Source organism: Mastigoproctus giganteus, chromosome 1 (assembly GCF_048544385.1).
Source record: "Mastigoproctus giganteus isolate SK-2022 chromosome 1, ASM4854438v1, whole genome shotgun sequence".
Classification (NCBI taxonomy): domain Eukaryota; kingdom Metazoa; phylum Arthropoda; class Arachnida; order Uropygi; family Thelyphonidae; genus Mastigoproctus; species Mastigoproctus giganteus.
The window spans coordinates 137,711,950-137,735,246 of NC_143575.1; the positions used below are offsets into that span (position 1 = coordinate 137,711,950).

Genomic DNA, 23,297 nt, shown 5'->3' on the forward strand with positions numbered 1-23,297 from the left:
TAAGCTAGTCGGTAATCAATCACAAAGGAGGTCAGGCAGGCGAAGGCAGATTACGAGAAATCTTTGGCAAAGGATGCTAAGAAAAACAGCAAGGATTTCTTTACTTATATAAACTCTAAAAGGAAGGGGATGAATCTGATTGGTCCACTTGATATCGATGGTTCGACTGTTGATGATCCTGCTCAGATAGCAAACAAACTGAATGAGTATTTTGCATCTACATTCACACATGAGGAGTTAATATGGTTTGAAAATGCCACAAGAATATCAAATTGTAACAGTGATTATCAAATTGTGCTTAATGATTTTCTAATAACTGAGAATAAAGTGGAGGAGAAATTGTTGAAGTTAAACATAAGAAAGGCATCTGGGGTGGATGGGATCTATCCAGTTATATTAAAGGAGGTGGCAAAGGAAGTAAGCAAACCCTTAGCCATAATTATGAGAGCATCCTTGGTCTCAAGGGGAGGACTGGAGATGTGCAAATATGTCCCCAATTCACAAAGGGAGATCGAAGAGTGACACGAGTAATTACAGACCAGTTAGTTTAACTTCTGTTCCGGGTAAAATAATGGAGTCACTGGTTAAAGATGCATTGCAGGATCATTTAGACAAGACTGCAGCAGAAATTATTCAGACACAGCATGGGTTTGTTAAGAGAAAGTCTTGTCTGACAAATTTGATTGGTTATTATGATGTAGTTACAAAGGAACTGGATGCAAAAAATAATTTTGATATCATATACTTGGATTTCAGGACAGCTTTTGACACTGTTGCACATGGAAGACTACTGTATAAATTGGAGCAGAATGGTATTAAGGGTAAGTTGCTACAATAGATAAAGAATGGTTGAGTGGGAGAAGACAGAGGGTGGTAATCAATGGGTGCTGTTCTTTGTGGACTAATGTTATTAGTGGAGTCCCACAGGGTTCGGTGTTGGGTCCACTATTGTTTTGTATATTTATCAGTGATATTGATGAAGGTATATCAGACTTAGTATCGAAGTTTGCAGATAATACAAAGGTTCGCAGGGTTGTTAATGGCAGTGTGTTACTGCAACAGGATCTAGAAAATTTGGGCAGATGGGATGAGAAGTGGCAACTGAAGTTTAACATTGAAAAATGCAAAGTACTGCATATGGGTAGAAGTAACCCTAGAGAAACATACCAACTGTGTGGTACTACACTTAGGTGGTAGAAAATGAAAAGGACCTGGGAGTAATTGTGCAGTCAGATATGAAGTTTTCTGAACAATGCAGACAGGCTGCCAGGGCAGATCATGGTGTGTTGTCAATGATATACAGGAATTTGGTTAGCAGGGAAAAGGAGGTGATTGTCCCTCTGTATAAGGCAATGGTCAGGCCATGCCTTGAGTACTGCGTGCAGGTCTGGAGGCCTCATTTTAGGGATGATGTAGATTTGCTTGAGCGTGTACAGAGAAGAGCAACAAGATTGGTGAGGGAAATGAAGGGATCCTCTTACCAGGAGAGGCTTAAGTGCTGCAAATTGCAGCAGCTGGAGACTAGGCGCCTGCGAGGTGATCTGATTGAGGTGTATAAGGCCATGAATGGGTTGAGCGCACTGAATTCTGATGGGATTCTTCCACTTGTTCAGATTACAAACCTAAGGGGGCATAAATTGAAATTGAGGAAAGACAGATGTAGAATGGATGTGCGGAAACTTGCCTTTAGCCAGCGGGTCATTAATTGCTGGAACAGACTTCCATCTGTCATTGTGGAAGTTAATAGGTTAAATAAATTTAAGGAGGAACTGGACTAATATTTAGAGGGGATTTTTTTGTAATTTTTTTTTTTTTTTTTTGGCTGATGCTGCATAAGCTCATACGCTTGCTTTCTTGCATCACATGCCACTACTACTACTACTACTACTACTACTAATTATGGGCCTCTCATTTTCAAATTTTGACTAGTATCCAGAGGATAAGTGGCAACAATTATGGTATGGGCAGGTCACAAAGAAGCTTTTCTTGCTTACATACATACAGGACATAGTTGTCTTTTTGCTGACACTCTTAAAAGGAGGTGTTGTCCCTCTGTATAAGGCAATGGTCAGGCCACGCCTTGAGTACTCCGTGCTTATGTGCTGAGGACTGTGACACCTTTTTAACCATTAGAAATATTTTAACTGGGTGTCCACACCATAGACACAAGCGTCTTTTATCTTTTTACTACTTTTAGTCCTTTGACTGAGTCATATAAACTCGGTCAGATACTGTCCAACAACAATCATGTATCAGCTGTTTTTATCGATTTATCATTAGGGGACATTTTTAAGCTCATCTAAAACTTAATTTTTGTATTTATACATATTTATTTAATACTTATATTTTATTATAAAATCAGTTTTAACGTAGTGGACTCTTTTTTTCGCAGAAAAGTTTTGTCTGTCACTATGTTTTTATAACTTGGTTTTGGCATCTTATTGCCTCTGTAGTTAATATGCCAATAAAATAAATCTGGATACAGTACTGAACACTGTAGCATGCTGAACTAAGCAAGCTACTGTTTTTTTTTTTACATGGTGAATAATAAGATTTTGTCATTTAATTTGAAAATCTATACTTGTTTAGATTTATTGTCCAAAATTGGCAATTAGGTTTTCATTCCACCTGTATTTTATCAAAAGTAGTAATATGTTTTGAGACCATTATTGGTCTTTCTGTTAATTTAGTGTTCTTATTTTTCCAACTGGAGTTTTATTTTACTTTGAACTATTGCCTATAGGTACATGTAGTTATATGGCTCATATAACTCTGGTGGTGAAATGAATTGACTGTGAGAGGCAGCAAAATTTCTTTTAAAAAAATTTAATAAACTGTATTGAAATTAGCACTGATTCCCTTAAGTGAATAAACAAATAAAGTATCACTGAGTCAGTATTTATGGGTTTTTTTTTTTTTTTTTTTTTTGTTGTTAATGTATAGGGCTGGAGGGAATACCTGGACAGAGAGGAAAAGATGGTGAAGCTGGTCCTCCTGGCAGACCTGGAGAATCTGCCCCATCACGTGGCTATTTCTTCACTCGACATAGTCAGAGTGTACAAATACCAGAATGTCCTACAGGTACAACTGCACTCTGGTCTGGTTATTCCCTTTTATATATTCAGGGCAATGAAAGATCTCATGGTCAAGACTTAGGTACGTAAAAATTAAAATTGCTAATTTAAAATTAACAAGTAGCAAAATGTAATTTGTATCAATATACTGTACATGTTACTTAAAATCAAAAACTTAACAAAAATTGAAAGTGTTTTAAGAATGTGTGAGCTTGTTGCTCATATCTTTGTGTTGTGTAGTTGTCTGTCAAAATGTGTGTTTACAGTCCAATTTGCATGTTGTGCAGGCTTAAAACCATTCTCCCTCTGTCTTAAATTTTCCTCATTGAAAAACAATTTAGAAATTCCTTTAGCCATTGATAAGAATCCAAGCTGGATCTCTCTCGCTCCCCCCCCAAAGGAGTAGAATGGCAATGTATCACACCAACTTTGATGTCATAAGAATCATGAACTTTACAAAACTTTTCTTTTATTCAAACACCCCTGGGGGGTTTAGAAATAATAAGCAACACCCGCTATCCACACTAGAAGTAAACAGATTGAAAAATACAATAGCTACGTCATCACCTACGCAAGTAGGTGATGATGTAATATTGCATCAGCTGTTACTTTCAGCTATATATGTATGCTCTGCAAGAGTTGCAGTCATTCCTTGCTTGTGTCAGGATGGCGAGTTAAGTGCAGTTCACACCACGAAGAAAGAGTGCTATTGTTGCTTTACGTGAGGAAGGATGTTCTTCCCGTCATATTGTTTATAGAGTGTCTTGTAATCAGTCGACAGTGAGTAGATTTCTTTCCAACCTCAAGAATACTGGTTCTGCTGATAGAAAAAGAGGAACAAGATGCAAACGAGTCTATACGCCAAAAGAGAACTGCATTTTGAAGCGTTTATGCCTTAAAAACCGTAAAGCTTCTTCGTCTGTGCTGAAAAGAGAATGGGAAGAACATACAGGAGTGGTAGCAAGTGCAGTAACAGTCAGATGATCTCTTCAAAAGTGGACTTGTAGCCCATCGTCCTAAGAGTCCTCTCCTCACACAAAAAATGAAAAGAGCCCAATTAATTTGGTGTAAGGAGCATGTCAAATGGACCCCCAAGCAGTGGAAGCTTTATTTTCTCTGATGAAAAATTCAACCTGCATGGCTCTGATGGGAGACAAACAATTTATATTCGCCATAGACGTGATGAAGAATACCATCCAGACTGTATGGTGTCTACAATGAAATTCCCTACCAGCCAAATGATATGGGGGTGCATTTCGTATCACGGAGTAGGTCGCCTGCAGTTTATAAAAGGTTCTGTAAATGCCAATGGATAACTGGCTATATTGGAAGGCAAATTGCTGCCAACCATTAGAGACCATTTCAACCTGCTAAGTAACTGCAGCTTTCAGGATGACTCTGCTCCTTGTTATCGGGCAAAAAGTGTAAGTAGACACTTCTATAGTTACTTTAGCTTCATTTCTACATTAGAGGTTCAACAGTAATGTATTTACATTTGTTACAGGTGAAAAAATGGTTGGAAGAACAGTCCATTACAACTCTTAGCTGGCCAGGAAACAGCCTGGACCTAAATCCTATAGAGAACTGTTGGCATCGTGTGGAATCTGCGGTTTCCAGAAAGAAACCAAAGACCCTTTGTGAACTTCAGGAAGTCATAATTCGTGTTTGGAACCACGAACTATCAGTTGATTATCTTCAGAAATTTATCTTGTCAATGCTGCGACGGTGTACCACTGTCATCAGGGCGAGAGGCGGTTCAATTAAATATTGGTTTGCACCTGGTGAATTTTTCATTTTGTTTTCCATTTAAAATGATAAACTGAAGAAAATTGAGGGCTTCTGATAACAATTCAGCCATAATTGTTGTGTTTACCAAAACTGATGTATAAAGGTTGCAAATGCTCATTTTGGAATATTTTGAGAACACCTGTAAAATTTTACTTAGCTTTGCCTTAATTATTAATAAATATCTTTTGTTTATATTCCTATTTGTGATGCTGGTCATTAATGTAACATACCATCGTGAAAAGAGTTAGAAATGTGAAATTCCTAGGTGATGCACTTTCTTTGAACACCAGTGTATTTATGAGTAGCTGTATACCACTACCCTAGATTAACAGAGATTGATGTAATGGGAAAAGTATGGTGCTGCTACAGGAAATGTTTGATAGACCACAGAAATTTATGGAGACTGGAGGGCAATCAGAAGAATAGGATATAAATCCCATCAGTCCTCATTGAATACCATAAATGAGGGGGATTCAGGCAGGCAGTCAAAACCTGATATTAGTACAAACATGATAGCGGGGAAGTTGTATAGCATCTGATTTTACAGAAGAGCTTGCAGCACAAACCAACATCATACTCAGCAACATGCAGAACCGACTCACTTTCTATACAGTCCATCATAATTGGTCCTTGAAACTAGAATGCTGTATTGTGGAATGACAAATCACAGTAAACTTTTTGCAGGCTGGCTGTATATGGGTTTGGCATCCACTAAACCCATATACAGCCAGCCTGCAAATTTAGACAATAGGCCCATTGTTACGAATTGAACTTTGACTCAATATTTCTGAATAGTTACTACAGTATCCTTCTTGAAGAAATCATAATCAGTTCATGTCTAAAAGATAATCCAAACAGAAATGTTTAAACAATATTGTACTAATAAAAAAAAAAAATCCTATGGTAGCATTAAAATACAATCATATATAATATAAATGGGTTTTTATATTATATAAATAGAATATAAATGGGTATTTTGTCAGTGAAATTTAATTGCTAGTGCAGTGTGAACTTTAAAAAAAAATTGCCTGATTTTTCTGAAGTTCTGCTTTTTGTAAAAAAAACTTCCTTCCAAATACCTAATCTCCAATTTTAAGAAAGTCAAATTTTTTTTTTTTTTTTGTTTTATTCAATATCAGGAAATCTGATATTTTAGACCTTTTATAACTTTGGTCTGAAGGGACCAACTTTTCATTTTTATAAGGAACTGCTTTCAAGCTAGGCATTTCAATTATGGGTCAGATCCTCTCTTTCCCACCCTTTATGTCAAGAGGAAGGGGTTCTGTTTTAAGTGTAACACTCTTTGCTATCGGAATAAACTCCATCACAGATCATTTTCTATCAGTGGTTTCATGTTGATGACTTCATCTTTTGTCATTCTTGTAAGATGAGAGTAATTGAAAGACAGTTACAATGTGCTATAAACTACCTTAGTAAATAGCATTAGTTAATGGATTCAGGTTTTCATCACAAAAGATTGTCAGTTATAAGTAAAACTTTCATTGATCCAGAACTAGATGGAAACTCTGTTCTAGTTAAGCCTGAAGTTTTAAATTCTTGGTGATTATATTTGACAGAAAGTTGATTCCCAATTACTGTACCAGGTGCAGGGAGCTATGCCAGGTAGTAGGGATTAGATGCTCTGGTGGGGTGAACCCTGGCTTTGTCTGAGCTTATCAGGGAGGATCTAAAAATAAAAAAAAAAAAGAAGTTTTTATTAGAAAGGAGTGTTGGGGTGACAGTTCAAGTTTTGGTAGATAAGTGAGGGCAAAGAAGGTGGATGATAGGAAGGCTTCCTGCAGGAATTAGAAGAATAGGGGGATAGACGGCACACCTCTTAGAGGAACCACACCCTCCATAGAGGACTATTAAGGACAGCAGAAGGTATTTAGGGTGGTAGGGCCCACCACGTTATACCCCAAAGTTTTGGGGTATAATGTGGAGGGTGATAAGGGAAGATTGAAATCATAGGGCTGGCATGCCCTATGTGGTGAATTTGGTCGCCATCTTGTGTGCATGATCAGTTTCAGGGCTTCCAAATTTGGTCCTCCATCCCTGACTGCAGTCATGATTGGGGGATCCTGCTGTTCATGAAGTACACAGCACATATACATCAACCTGCCATACCTCTATCATACCTACATACACACAAGACTTTATTATTGGCCCTGAGTGGAAAGTGTTTCTGTGGCCAAGCAATCTGTGACTTCCTAGAGTGACTGAGTTTTTCCTTCTTTTACAAGTCTTTTTTGTTAATTAGCTCTACTTTTTAAAAGTATAAAAAGAGAGCCAGGAAAAGGAAAGTACCTTTTTCTTTGATATTTATTAGTTTACTAACCATAAAAACTCCTACGCTTGGCCACAAGTGTCACTGCTCCTGCCCCCCCACCCCCATGACAGGGCCAATAACCTGGCTGGAAAAGCTAATCCCCCAGGGCAAAAAGGAGCTGACGTGAATAAAGAAAACTATCCAGCATTAGAACCTTCAAGCTCAAATACCAAAGATTGGTACAATTCTGATCAAGGTTTGCAAATGCAAAGTATGCGCTTAAAAAAAGACAATGACCAACCAGAGTATCCAACTTGTCATATTATCTCATCGTTACCTAGTGAAGAGTTAGTAAACTCTCCCTGTTTATGATAGAGATTCCTATAAAATGCTGCCAGATCATAAAATGGTCAAAACTTACAGTCAGGGGATTTACTAGTTGAAATGATAGTCTAAGCATAAGCATTAGCATTACCAGAGCCATACGATGCAAGAAAGCATGCTTATGCTGCATCAACCAAAAAAAAACGTTGTTATGGGCCTATATGAGAGCTTGAAGGACAGGGTGGATGCCCTCAAATGATTACAAGTGAGGGGCCCATCAAGCTCTCAGCTGCCCACACCAATGCCAGAGCTTGCACTTGGTCATCGCGCAACACAGCGGCAACCCCCAAGGCAGAATGCGCTGGTCCCAAAGGAACTAGTAGTTGTTGGTGACTCTATTGTCAGGGACACGGGAAATATGCTTTGTAAAAAGGATAGGTGGAACAGGACCAGGGTATGTCTGCCAGGGGCAAAGGTTGATGACGTTGTAGAGCGGATATCATCTTTTAAGGACACAAAAGGTAATATAGTTGTACACATTGGCACTAATGATATTAAGAGTAGGAGACCGGCGGAATTACTTAAGAAGTACAGGTCACTGATGAAAAAAAGCCGTGAATTAGGGTTGAATTTGAAAGTGTCTGCAATTCTGCCCAGACACGATAGGAGGGAGCATATGATGAGAGCCCTGTCGATCAATTCGGCCCTGGAAAGATTGTGCACGGCTCAAGGGGTAGAATTTTTTTCAGCCTGGTCTGTACTTGTTAACAGGAGAGACTGCTTCTACAGGGATGGGATACACTTAAATAGAAAGGGTGCAAGAATGTTTGCTGATGCTATTGAGGCAGTGTTAGGTGGGTCGGAAAACTGCTAGATTGGGGGGGGGATTCAAGGACTAATAGATTAACAGTAGCCACTGGCAGAGGAGAAAGTGATTCTTGCACTGCTTCTATTGGAATGAGCATCAGCCTGGAAAATAAGATGCAGGATATTTCAGAGACTGCTGGGAATCATGGGGGTACAAGTGAACGCATGGGTTGTGTTAGGGTGACTAAGAGGAAGAGCAGGTGCATGTATACTTGCGTGTACACCAATGCTAGGAGTTTAGTAAATAAATTTGATCAATTTGAGGTATTGCTCAAAACATCAAAGGCAGATATTGTTGGGAATTCAGAGACGTGGTGTCACACAGATATAAGGAATGCAGAACTGGAATTTGGGGAGTACAATGTCTATTATAGAAAGGATTATGCTATTAGTTAAGAAACACATAAATTCCAAGGAAGTGAAGCCATTCGACATTGCTGGACAGTGCAGTGTCGAGTCAGTTTGGTGTGACGTAAGCATTGGGAGATCAAAATTGAGAGTAGGAGTGTGCTATAGGCCTAATGACTCTGATGAGTATAATAAGAAACTGTACAGAGAAATACAGTGGGCCAGTAAATCAGAGAGTCTTATAATGGGGGATTTTAATTTCCCAGATATTGACTGGAATTTGGGGGCTGGTCACTCACACACTAGCAAGGCTTTTGTGGATTTATTGGATGATTGTTATCTACATCAGCATGTTCGGGAGTCAACTAGAGGGAGTAATATTCTTGATTTGATTATCAGTAGTGATTCTTCATGCATTAAGAATCTGCAGATAAATGAACCACTAGGTGGTAGTGATCACAGTGTTCTGAAGTGGGAGTTACTCAAAGGGGTAACTACCATTAGGGGTAAAGGGAAGGGGTATTGCTTTCGTAAAGGCGACTACGATGGACTGAGACAGTATTTAAATTCTATACAGTGGGATCAACTGATGATGTTACCAGCATCAAATTCAAAATGGGAAGCATTCAAAGAACTTATCTTGGAAGCTACTAGGCTTTACATACCAACTAAGAAATATTGTTCAAGGTTTAGACCTAAATGGATGTCAGATGAACTAATGAGGCATATGGCAGAGAAGAAAAATGCATGGGATACATACAAATTATCTTTTTGGAAAATGAAATGCACTAGGCATAATCCTTATGGGTTTTGATAATTAACTATATAATATCGGTGTAAATACACCATTGTTAACCCATAGATTTGAGCTACGATTGTAGCGTAGACGGCATTGTTTTAATTGTATCTCATAATGTGGTTGCCTTCACAACAAGATAGCTACTATTGAATTACTTCAAATAAATAACGCTTTTCTAGTAGAGAAGACTACTGTTATTTATTTTCAGCGTACCACCACCCAGACGATCGTTTCGAAGCTTTTTGGCTTCGTCATCAGTGGGCGGGTAGGTAATACAACAAGCCATCTCAGTTGCGAAGTTATATCCACATTATGAGAGATGCCAGAAGGGTGTGGTGGTAATGTATTTGGAAAATTAAATGCACTAGGCATAATCCTTATGGGTTTTGATAATTAACTATATAATATCGGTGTAAATACACCATAGTTAACCCATAGATTTGAGCTACGATTGTAACGTAGAAGGCATCATTTTAATTGTATCTCATAATGTGGTTGCCTTCACAACAAGATAGCTATTATTGAATTACTTCAAATAAATAACGCTTCTCTAGTAAAGAAGACTACTGTTATTTATTTTCAGCGTACCACCACCCAGACGATCGTTTCGAAGCTTTTTGGCTTCGTCATCAGTGCGCAGGTACGTAATACAACATCACACAATATCACATTATGAGATAGAATTCAAACGATGCCTTCTACGCTACAATCGTAGCTCAAATCTATGGGTTAACTATGGTGTATTTAAACCGATATTATATAGTTAATTATCAAACCACCTTAAGGATTATGCCTAGTGCATTTAATTTTCCAAATACATTACCACCACACCCTTCTGGCATCTCTCATAATGTGGATATAACTTCGCAACTGAGATGGCTTGTTGTATTACCTACCCGCCCACTGATGACGAAGCCAAAAAGCTTCGAAATGATCGTCTGGGTGGTGGTACGCTTAAAATAAATAACAGTAGTCTTCTCTATTAAAGAAGCGTTATTTATTTGAAGTAATTCAATAGTAGCTATCTTGTTGTGAAGGCAACCACATTATGAGATACAATTAAAACGATGCCTTCTACGCTACAATCGTAGCTCAAATCTATGGGTTAACTATGGTGTATTTACACCGATATTATACAAATTATCACGTGACACAGAAGCCTATGATAGATACAAGTTGATCTGTAACCAAGTTACAAAGGAGGTTAGGCAGGCGAAGGCAGATTATGAGAGATCCTTGGCAAGGGATGCAAAGAAAAACAGCAAAGAGTTCTTCACTTATGTAAATTCTAGAAGGAAGGGGATGAATCAGAGTGGTCCACTTGATATCGATGGGTCAACTGTTGATGACCCTGCTCAGGTAGCTAACAAACTAAATGAATATTTTGCATCGACATTCACACATGAGGAGTTATTCAGCGAAGGGAATGCTAGAGGTGTATTCAACTCTAGCAGTAAGCTAGAGAATCTTTTAATAACTGAAAGTAAAGTGGAGGAGAAATTGTTGAAGATAAACACAAGAAAGGCACCTGGGGTGGATGGGATCTATCCAGTTATATTAAAGGAGGCAGCAAAGGAAGTAAGCAAACCCTTAGCCATAATTATGAGAGCTTCCTTGGACTCAGGGAAGGTACCCACAGACTGGAGATGTGCAAATGTGACCACAATTCACAAGGGAGGATCAAAGGCTGACACAGTAATTATAAACCTGTGAGTTTAACTTCTGTTCCCGGAAAATTAATAGAGGCACTGGTTAAAGAAGCACTGCAGGATCATCTAGACAAGACTTCATTTATAGCTTGGACACAGCATGGTTTTGTTAAGGGGAAGTCTTGCCTGACCAATTTGATTGGATACTACGATGCAGTCACAAAAGAACTCAATGCAGGGAATAACTTTGATATTATATACTTGGATCTTAGAAAGGCTTTTGATACTGTTGCACAAATTGGAGCAGTGTGGCATTGGAGGCAAATTGCTGCTATGGATAAAGGGGTGGTTGAGGGGGAGAAGACAGAGAGTGGTAATCAATGGACACTGCTCATCGTGGACTAATGTTATTAGTGGAGTCCCTCAGGGTTCAGTATGGGGTCCTTTGTTGTTTTCTCTATTTATAAATGATATTGATGATGGTATATCAAGCTTAATGTCCAAGTTTGCAGACGATACGAAGGTTGGGACGGTTGTCAAGGACACTACTGACACTATGCTGCTGCAACAGGATCTGGAAAGGTTGAGCAGATGGGCTGAGAGGTGGCAAATGAAGTTTAACATTGACAAATGTAAAGTACTACATATGGGAAACAGCAACCACAGAGCAACGTATCAAATCTGTGGTACTAAACTGACAGTGGTAGAGAACGAAAGGGACCTGGGGGTGGTTGTGCAGGCAGATATGAAGGTCTCTGAGCAGTGCAGACGGGCTGCAAGAGTAGCTCATGGTGTGTTGTCAATGCTATATAGGAATTTTTCTAGCAGGGATAAGGAGGTGATCATTCCCTTGTATAAGGCAATGGTCAGGCCACACCTAGAGTACTGTATACAGGCCTGGAAGCCTCATTTCAAGAAGGATGTAGAGCTGCTGGAATGAGTACAGAGAAGGGCAACAAGATTAGTGAATGGAACAAAGGGGTGCTCTTACGAAGAAAGGGGGGGCGCCTCCGTAGCCAGGTGGGAAGGAGCAGCAGTGCTTAGCACACGCTTCTTGATTAGACCGGGGTTCGAGCCCGTCACCACCAAATACGAAGGACGCGGAAAGGTCAGGGAATGACCACCGCATATCCCGGAGCAATATGGCCTTATTTGCTAATGCTCCTAAAAACAAAATAACAATACGAAGAAAGGCTTAAGTTTTGCGAATTACAGTGTCTGGAGACTACGCACCAGCGAGGTGATCTGATAGAGGTGTACAAAGCCTTGAATGGTTTGAGCATACTCAATGCTGATGGGATTCTTCCTCTTGCTCAGAATAATCACCTGAGAGGGCATAAATTCAAATTGAGGAAAGGCAGATGTAGGATAGATGTGCGGAAATTTGCCTTTAGCCAGCGGGTGGTTGGTAGGTGGAACAGACTTCCATCCCTTGTCGTAGAAGTTGATAGCCTAAATAAGTTTAAGGCTCAGCTGGACAGGTATTTCGAACGAACAGAGGGGTGAAGTGGAAGTCGTTATTTTTTATTTATTTATTTTACTTTATTTATTTATTATTATTTTTTTTTGGCTGATGTTGCATAAGCTTGCTTTCTTGCATCAAATGCCTCTACTAATGCTAATGCTAAAAACCCTCCCAATTCACCCCTCCATTCGTTCCAAATGAATGTCCAGCTTAGCCTTAAATTTATTTAGGCTATCAACTTCCACAACAAAAGATGGAAGTCTGTTTCACCAATTATCTACCCGCTGGCTAAAGCCAAATTTCTGCACATCTATTCTACAACTGTCTTTCCTCAATTTGAATCTGTCTCCCTTCAGGTTCTTAATCTGAGCAAGAGGAAGGAACCCATCAGCATTCAGCTGATGGGTTTTTTGAGGAAGAAACCCATCAACTGAATCACACATCTATTCTACAACTGTCTTTCCTCAAGCCATTCAATTCCTTATACACCTCAATCAGATCACCCAGCAGGGGCATACCCTCCAGGCACTGCAATTTGCAGAAATTAAGCCTTCTTTGGTAAGAGCACCACTTTGTTCCCCTCACCAATCTTGTTGCTCTTCTTTTGTACTTGTTATAGCAACTCTATATCCTTCCTAAAATGAGGCCTCCAGACCTGTACTCTAGGTGTGGTCTAACAATTGCCTTGTATAATGGGATAATCACCAATCTTGTTGCCCTTTGTACTCAATCTAGCAACTCTACATCCTTCCTAAAATGAGGCCTCCAGACCTGTATACAGTACTCAAGGTGTAACCTGACCATTGCCTAATACAAAGGGACAATCACCTCCCTGTCCCTGCTAGCAAAATTCCTATATATCATTGACATGACTCCATTACCTGCCCTGGCAGCCCATCTGCACTGCTCAGTGAACTTCATACTCGACTGCACAATTACCCCCAGGTCTTTTCCACTTTCCTGAGTGTAGTACAACACAGTTGGTACATTTCTCTTCAGTTATTGCTATCCATATGCAGTACTTTGCATTTGTCAATGTTAAACTTCAATTGCCACTTCTCAGCCCATTTGCCTAACTTATCGAGATCCATTGGAGTAGCATACTATCTTTACTGTCGTTAACAACCCTGCCAACCTTTGTATCATCGGCAAACTGCCATTTAGGCCTAAACCATAAACGGTATTTCTTAGTTGGAATGAAAAGCCTAGTAGCCTCCAAAATTAAGTCCCTGTAGGCTTCCCATTTAGAATTCAACGTTGGTAACATCATCAGTTGATCCATTGATCTACTGTACAGAATTTAAAAACTGTCTTAGACCCCTGTAGTCATCTGTACAAAAGCAATAGCCCTTATGGTAGTTACATCTTTAAGTAACTGCCACATCAGTACATTGTGATCACTGTCACCCAGTGGTTTCCTTTATCTTCAAATTCTTAACGCATGAATAATCACTGCTGATAATCAGATCAAGAGTATTACTCCCTCTGATTGCCTCTCGAACATGTTGCTGTAGAAAACAGTCATCCAATAAATCCACAAAAGTCTTGCTAGTATACAAGTGACTAACCCAAAAGTTCCAATTGATATCTGGAAAGTTAAAATCCCCCATTTTAAGACATTCTAATTTACTGGCCCACTCAAATTCAATGCACAATGGCTCATTATACTCATCAGATTCATTAGGCCTATAACACACACACCTACTCTCATTTTTCCTTCTGTCATTTTTCCATTCTCAGTGCTTATGTCACCCCAAACAGACTCAACATTGCATTGTCCATTAACATCAATTGGATGCACTTCCTTTGATTTTATGTGTTTTTTAACTAACAGCATAACCCCTCCTCCCTTCCTGTCTTTCTATCCTTTCTGTACACATTGTACTTCCGTAATTCCAATTCTGCACTGCCTATGTCTGTGTGACACCACGTCTGTGATATCCCACCAATATCTGCCTTTGATGTCTTGACTAGCACTTCAAGCTCATCAAATTTATTAACTATACTCCTAGCATTGGTACATGCAAGTATACTTGCACCTGTTTCTACTCTTAGTTACCCTAACACAGCCCATGTATTTATTTGTTCCACTCTGACTCCCAGCAGTCCTGGTAATCCACATTTCCTTGCTTTCTAGGCTGCTGTTCAATTGCATTTCAATAGAAGCAGTGCAAGAATCACTTTCGCCTTTGCCACCAGCTACTTTTAGTCTATTAGTCTGTGTATCCCTCAAGCTAGCAGTTTTCCGACCCACCTAACACTGCCTCGATAGCATCAGCAAATATTCTTGCACCCTTTCTATTTAAGTGTATCCCATCCCTGTAGAAGCAATCTCTCCTGTTAACAAGCACAGACCAGGCTGAGAAAAATTCTACCCTTTGAGCCTCGCACAATCTCTCCAGAGCCGAATTGATCAACAAGGCTCTGATCATATACTCCCTTCTATCGTGTCTGGGCAGAATTGCAGACACTTTCACGTTTCAACTCTAATTTCGAACTGTTGTTAAAACTTACAATTTTTGGGAGAATTCTTGTTAAAATCTCACTCCACACACCCTTAAGTAGTTCCAAAGGTGTTATCTCTGAATGGGATCTATTTAATGTAACAGAAGAGGAGGAAGAAATGAAAGGTTAAAAGGCTCTACAAGCTAAGAGAATTCTGCCGTAGGGATGGCAATCTCATTCCAAACCGTAGTATAATACTCACTTTCAATACTGTTAAACCTGTTATCTAAATTGTCATATCTGCCCCTATATTCCAAATCCAATTCGCACAATAAATGCCACAAAATTCAGACACTAGGACATGTGGAGGAAACAATGTATGCCCAAAATGTGATCCCAAGATCACATTTAAACAGATTGTAATGCAACATCCGCAGTTTGCCCAAATTGCAAGGGGGAATCATCCTGCATATTCCAAAAATTGCAAATTAGGGAAGCTTGGAAAAAAATAAGCAGAAGTTTAAATTTGAACATAAAGTGACTTATCAGGTAGCGGGACGACGCAAAAACTACTGGTGGAATGATGAACGTAATAGGGCAAAAAAAGAAAAGAATAAAGCTTGGAATATTTGCCGCAAGCATCCTACTACTATTAATCTTATAAATTACAAGAAACTTAATGCTAAAGCACGACAAATAAGAAGAAAAGCCAAAAAAGATACTGTTCGCTTCCACTATCACAAAGAACACTGATACTAGATCAATCTGGAGGAAAATCCAGCATCTGAATGGAAAATATCCATTGTCATCCTCCCCTATATTGATATGTAATGGACAGGAACTGTCTTCCCTCAAAGACATAGCAAACACCTTTATCGCTAATATATTATCGATTAGTACCCGCTATATCAGTATTAATCCGATCTCGCTTGGATTACAGAGCTCCAATCTATGACTCTGCCAGGAAAAGTGCACTAACTTGGCTAGACACTAACCATCACAGTGCTTTAAGAATTGCTTTAGGAGCATTCAGAGCATTGCCTTTGTATGGAGTCTACCGTATTTCTCCATGTATAAGACGCACCTTAATTTTGGGGCCCGAAATTTGAAAAAATGTATTACATAAAGTTATTGAACTCAAGTTTTATTCATCATAAAATTCATACAACTCCTCATCACTGTCAAAACTCCCATCCATTAGCTTGTCCTCATCTGTGTCTGATGATGAATCACTGTCTTCATATATTGCCTCGTCCTCAGTTCCATCTATGGCATTTGAAATGCCACACTTCTTAAATGACTTGACAACAATCTCAATTTTGATATTTTCCCAGGATCTTTTCGCCCAGGTATAAACTTCTCCTATAGTTGGTTTCTTCACTCTTCCTGCTGGTGTCAAATTGTCCCCAGAAGACTTCATCCATTGGTTCCATTCGTCTCTCATGGCAGCTTTGAAGGGTTTGTTAATGCTGACATCAAGTGGTTGGAGCTGGGATGTCAAGCCTCCAGGTATCACTGCAAGTTTTGTTTTTTGCTCTGCAGCAATCTTCTTTGTGTTTTTTGTTATGTTTGCCCTGAACTGATCAAGCACCAATAGGGCAGGTTTGCGTAAGAGCCCACCTGGTCTCCTGCTCCAAACTTTCTCAAACCAGATCTTCATCCCATCCTGATCCATCCAACCCTTGTCATGAACGTGGACAATCACTCCTCGAGAAATGTCTTCTTTTGGCATTGTTTTGTGTTTGAAAATCAGCATAGGAGGCAGCTTGGTTCTGTTGGCGCAATAAGCTAGAACAACTGTATAATGGCTCTTTTCATGTCCACTTGTCTTCACAGTTACAGTTTTCACTCCCTTCTTATCAACAGTTCTGTTACTTGGGACTTCGTCCATATTTGCAATCTGTCCCGACTCAAACTGATGTGTATTCCGACATTGAATGACAAAACGATGAAATTCAAGGACCTTCTGCTCATAGCTTTCAAGCATCTTTTGGGCAAGTCTGGTGTGTGTACGCATGCTTAGTCCATTCTGTTTCATGAACCTGAAGCACCAATTGTGTCCTCCTTTGAAATCAGTAACTTCTTTTTCATCAGCAATTCTTCTTGCCTCATGCTTGAACCATCTTTGTGGACACAAGAATTCCAATTGCCCTTTGCTCCTCAATCTATATCTTCAATTCCCTCTCTAAATTAGGCCATTTTGCTGACTTGCCTCTAATGGCCTTCTTCTGCCATGGCGTTTTCAGTAGGGTTTCTTCTTCCCGTAGCCAGTCTCAGATTGTTTTCTCAGTTGGAGGAGGACCAAACTTATGTTAAGCAGCACGATTTCCATTCACTTTTGCAAACTGGATCACTTTTAATTTGACAGCACTCTACTGGTAACAAGTGCGAAACAATGAGCAAAAGACAACAAGTGCAAAAAAGCGGGAAATGCAAGTAAAAAAAAAATCTACAACCACTGTATGAGATGCACCCAGTTTTTAGACCCCAAATTTTTCGAAAAAAGGTGCGTCTTATACATAGGAAAATACGGTATATATAGGAGCACATGAACCGCTACTCTATCTTCGAGGAAAATGTTGCTACTCAACTATGCAGCAAAAATACAGAGCCTCCCCTTTCATCCTATCTGGCCATACTTATTTGAGCCCCAATGGACCACATTTTATCACAACAAACCTACCGAAAACAAACCAATTGAGATAAGGTTGTTACAGTTAACTCAATGCTGGAATTTAGACATGGGTAATATATTTCAGGAAACAAGCACACATGACCCTCTGTGGTCTGATTATACACCAGTCTGTGATTTCTCATTCCAACAATGGGGGAAAGGAAGCAGCAGATCTCACCATCAAGATATTCCATGCTGCCCATGTAGCTAAAAAATCTTGGTGTTTTCAAATCTATAACGTTGGCTCAAAAACAAGTACGACAGTGGGCGCAGTGGCAGTTTCTTCTGTCTTTTCTAGTTCTGCATCCCTTCTGAAGAAATGCAGCGTCTATTCTTTCGAACTGTGGGCGATTAAAATAGCACTGGATCACGTGATTAATCTGTCCAGTAAGCAAACTATGGGCAGAATTTCAGACACTTTCATGTTCAACCCTAATTCCGAACTGTTGTTAAAGCTTACAACTTTTGGGAGAATTCTTGTTAAAATCTCACTCCACACAACCCAAACATTCCAAGATGGGATGGATTAATGGATTTTTCAATGCTGATTCTCTGAGTTTAATAACAGCATTGAAAAATCCATCCCATCTTGAGACAAATCAGATCACAGGCTGTTAACCAATCAGTTACCTGCTGTTGGATACCAGTCATGTTGGGATCAAAGGAAATGAATATGCAGATCAAGCCACTAAACGTCCAATCACTGAAAGCTCTCCTAACTACCAAGTGCCGTATACAGACTACAAATCAGTCATAAGAAACATATGTGAAGAGCAATGGTTGCAAACCTGGAAGGCTGAGGGTGGCAATAAGCAGCTGCAATTTAAACAGGAATCTAAGTTGTGGGCATCAAGCATGTGATCAAATAAGCAACAGAAGGTGATCCTGGCTAGGATGCATATTGCACATACCCATCTAACCCATATTTATCTACTCGTGGGGGAAGGTCTGCCTACACTTACAGTGAAGCATATTCTAATAAATTGTAACCATTATAATAATTATCAAAACTCAATTTTCACATCGCTTTCACATTACCTCATCTGATTGGAGACAATGCAAATCTAGCTGAGTCCTTTGTTTTCTTGAAGAAGACAGGATTATTTAATAGATTTTAATTGGTAATTGCACTACGGAATAGAATCACGCACAATATGGTCTTAGCAGCCCTTGTGCCATGGAACAACATACCAACCAACAACTTTATTATTATTATTATTATGCATATTCATGGTGCAAATGAAGAAGAGACAGGTTGCAATGTTCACCCTCCCATTTACCCAGTTTTACATACAGATGGGAACATGACTGCAGTTAAGGATGGCAGGACCAAATTTGAAATCCCCCAAACTGATTTTGCACAAAATATCGTAACCAAATACTCACATAGTGCATCCCACCGTATAATTTTTTTGTTGTGTGAAGCAATGCTACGTTCCACCACAGAAATTCCAGAAGCGACATATAGTCATCGATTGCTGAAGGGTTTGCTGTCTGAGGCTCTTGATGATCATCTGGACATAGATGACCTCGACCATTATATCAGGGCCAACATTGTGAGTTCAGACATAATCATCCGTCGGCTGAAGCCTCAAAGGCCTAGAGATGAGGAAACAGCTGCAAGATCATCATCAAATAGAAGAAGATTGAAAAGATTGAGAAAGTCGTATGCAGAGACACAACAGATGTACTGTCGAAATCAAAAGAGATGTGCACTTGTAACATCTTAGACAATATAAGGGCATCTGAAGATGCTATGGAGTCAGATGAATTCTTTTCCTGAGGATAGAAAAGATGACCATCGACCACCAGATCAGTTGAGATATACCGAGAATGAGGATTTTCAAGCTACCCTCTACAAACTGTTTACAGTGGCTGAGTTACGAGAGGCCTCCAACACTGTCAACAAGTCCTGGTCCTGATGGAGTGATGCCGGCTCTTCTGCAAAGTATTCCCTCACAAGTTCTGATAGATCTGATGCATATACTTTTGTGGACAGATCATCTTCTGGAGTCCTTTTATGGCTCCTGAAGAAGGCAGATTCCTGAAACCCTACAAACTTCCGTCCTATTACAGTTGCATCAGTGCTGTTTTGCACCTACCACACGATCCTTTTTAAAAGGATGATGACTATTATCAAGTTAGACCTGTCGCAACGGACTTACCTTCCAGCAGACAACGTTGCACAGAATGTCTTCCTACTGCTGACTATCTTGGATACATCTAAAGCAAAAAGGAGAACTCTACATTTGGCTTCAATAGATATTCAGAAGGCCTTCGACAGTGTATCATATACTGCAATAGTTAATGCATTAAAGAGAAAACAACTTCCAAAGTCCTTCATAGGGTATATTATGTTATTTACCACTATTAGGTTTTCTAGCCAGTGCAAAGTCTTACACCTCACTAATGGGGTGAGACAGGGGTGACCCTTTGTCACTTTTTCTTTTTAACCTGGTGTTATTTTTGGATTTGCCAGGACACATTGGATTTGATCTTGGATTTTCCAGAATCAATTTGATCGCATTCGCTGAAGACCTCATCCTGGCTGCATCAAATACTGCAGGACTTCGATGCCTTTTGGAGCAGACTCCTGCTTTCTCTAACAAGAGATGTTTAAGGATTAATCAGAAGTCCTGGACCCTGTCAGGGTATGAAAAGAAGATAAAGGTAGAGTCTCACAACTTCTTAATAGAAGAATCCAGACTTACCTCTGGAACTATGGAGAGTATCTGGAGGTATCTTGCAGTGGGTTTCACTCCAATGGGTAAGGAATCAGTCAGGGTCTCCCTGGATGACCTGCTGATGAGGCTAAAAACTGCCTACTCAAGCCTCAGCAGAGACTGTTTATCCTCTGAACCTATTTGATATCAAGTTTACCATCAATTGGTACTTAACTAAATAGTCTAGATACCCAAGTGAGGTTAGCTGTAGCTCTGGCTGTACCTCCCTAGAGATACAGTGACTCCATACTTCTACGCTGATATTGTGGATGGTGGGGATGGGGGGAACTGGAAATATCATCATTTCAATGGACCATCCCCCTCCTGAAGAAGTTTTGGATTGAGAGGCTTTGATACTCTCCTTCAAGTTTAATAAAGGAAATAGCTTCCTTACTATTATAAGGGAGCTGAATAATACAGATAAGCTTCTGCAAGATGGTGGAATAAGGCTTGATTCGAAGGCTTACATTAAGAAATGGAGCCCCTTTTGCATTTGCGTCCTATGACAGAAATGGCATAAAAGAGTCATAAATTTCGTGTGCAGTAATGGTGGGTACTCGGCTTCTATCTGGCCATGCATTTATTGACCTAGTCCCATTTATTGCCTTACCCCCCTCAAGGACATCAAAGGGGGAGAAATGTAGGGAGAGGCTGTGCAGGGATGGGTGTGATGCCATGAGGAATCTCGTCCACATTTCCAAAAAAGTACCACTGGACCCATGGGATGAGGGTGAAGCACTATGATGCTGTCATGAACTTGGTTGAAAATCGACTAAGTCAGAAAGGATGGACGATTCATAAGGAACCACATTACCACACATTGGAGGGACTCAGGAAACCTGACCTGCTTTGTGCAATGGGCAGCTCTGCTTCTTTTGGACGCCCAGATAGTGTAGTCTGGCTCTGACCTTGAGGTGAATCATAGGTATAAGTTCAGGAAGTACAGTCTTAATCAAGACTTGAAACAGAAAATAGCTCAAGAATATAATAATGTAATACCTGTTGTTTCTCCCATTACCATATCATATAGAGGTATGGTGCAACTTGTCTGGCTACTTGCTCCAGTCCCTTGGATATAACATCTGATATTAAAATCATTGTGGTGAAGGTCCTGCAGGGTATGTTGAGCTGCTGGGGGTTTCATCAGCAAACTGACATCATTCACTGATGAAGAACCTAGGAAGTACATTTTTCAGTCATTTTCTGGCCATCATAGTCTAATATGGGAATATTAATTTAAAAAATAAAAATCATAGGGCCAGGATGCCCAATGTGGAAATTTTGGTCACCATCTTGTGTGTAAGATCACTTTGGGGGTTTCCAAATTTAGTCCCCCACCCCTGACTGCAGTCATGATCGTGGCCTTCTTCTGTTCATGAGGTACACAGCACACACACCAACCTGCCATGCCTCTATCATACCTACATGCACACAAGCCTTTTTATTATTATTATGCATTTCAGGGTGCAAATGCCAAATGGTTTTGTTTTTTGCAACATTCACCCCCCCCCCATATGCCCAGTTTTACTCAATCTTTCATACAGACAGGAACACTCAGTACTCTAAATATGAACAGCACACACTTTTTTTTTTTCATAGACAGATCACAAGGCACTCATTTGGTCAGCACCCATGACCACATCATTTATATTCCAATTATACATCTTAAGCTGAAGTCAGATTTTTTTTTAACACTTATTCAGGGATGGACATCATTTAACTTGCACAGTTGATTTCACTGTATATACAGCTACACATTATTATATTTTTTTTCTTTTGTGCAGGTTGAGTTCACCCAACTTATCAATCATACACGGGATTCTTGTGGAGTGAGGCAGTTGCCCCCACCCATGCAAAGCCAGTCGCCATAGGCTTATATTGTAACTGGAAGTGGAAGAGAGGGAGGTTACAGCTTAATTTTAAATAAAGGATGCTAATTGGAAGCAAAAATTAAGGTCTAACCTTTATTTTTGCATGAACCTTACACTTATTTCCATGTTCCTCTGAACTCAAATCGGACAGCAGCAACATCCCTCCAGTCTAACCACAGGTTACTATGGAACTGGAAGTAGCTACAGGAAATGTCAAGAAATAGGGAAGTAGACACAGAAATGGAAGAGAGGAAGGTGGGTCCTTAATTTTGACTATACTGTCCTAATCTAAAGTGCGATTTGCCCATCTGAGAATTTCATGCTGTTTTCTCTCTCTCTCCTCTCAGTGCAAACTTAATCAGTGGCATCCGACACAGGTAACCATAAGTTCCTATGGGACTGGAAGTAGCCACAAGAAGTAGAATTATTTTGATTATTGCATTGTAACAAGGAGGTAAAATTATCTCTGCCAGTTCCCATAGCCCTCTCATAATGTTTTAGGCCAAAAGTGTTTCCACCCCACCAATGTCAAGACTTAAAAATGGGGGGGGGGGGGGGGGTAACCAAGTGAAACGAAGAAGTTACCTTTATACATAACTCTTTGAATTTTAATCTTTCAGATCTATGAGGAGCACCATTTGGTTGCTTATGGCCTGTTACCTCTCCCCCATCTAGTTCCAAGGCTGACAGGAGAAGATAAGTACCTCCCCAGGGTCAGCATGAGCTGCCTTTGAATTTTACATTAGTTTCACCATTATTTTGGTTTTATTTCTTGTATGGAATTTTTTGTACTCAACTTAAATTGTCCTAGTGGCTATCCTAGAGATAGCCACGTGGATCCTGTGTTTGTAAGTCTAAATGTACCTTGACAGTAAGATTGGATGGATGGCTTTGCCTGTTGCTACAGATGTCCTTGTATATGTATGTCCTAGTGACATATTTCTAGGATATGTTCATCACCACTTACTGTCAAACGTTACTCCTAGATTGTACACATTATG

At 39.7% G+C, this 23,297-nt stretch overlaps 1 protein-coding gene across 1 annotated transcript in view; it reads left to right on the top strand.

Moving 5' to 3' along the window:
• Window positions 1-23,297, top strand: part of LOC150091155 (uncharacterized) — a 1,391,089-nt gene that overhangs the window by 1,306,158 nt on the left and 61,634 nt on the right. Inside the window, exon 38 of the mRNA XM_090374518.1 lies at window positions 2,944-3,156. Within this exon, the coding sequence (XP_090230644.1) occupies window positions 2,944-3,156 (213 nt within the window). The remainder of the gene's footprint in view (window positions 1-2,943; window positions 3,157-23,297) is intronic.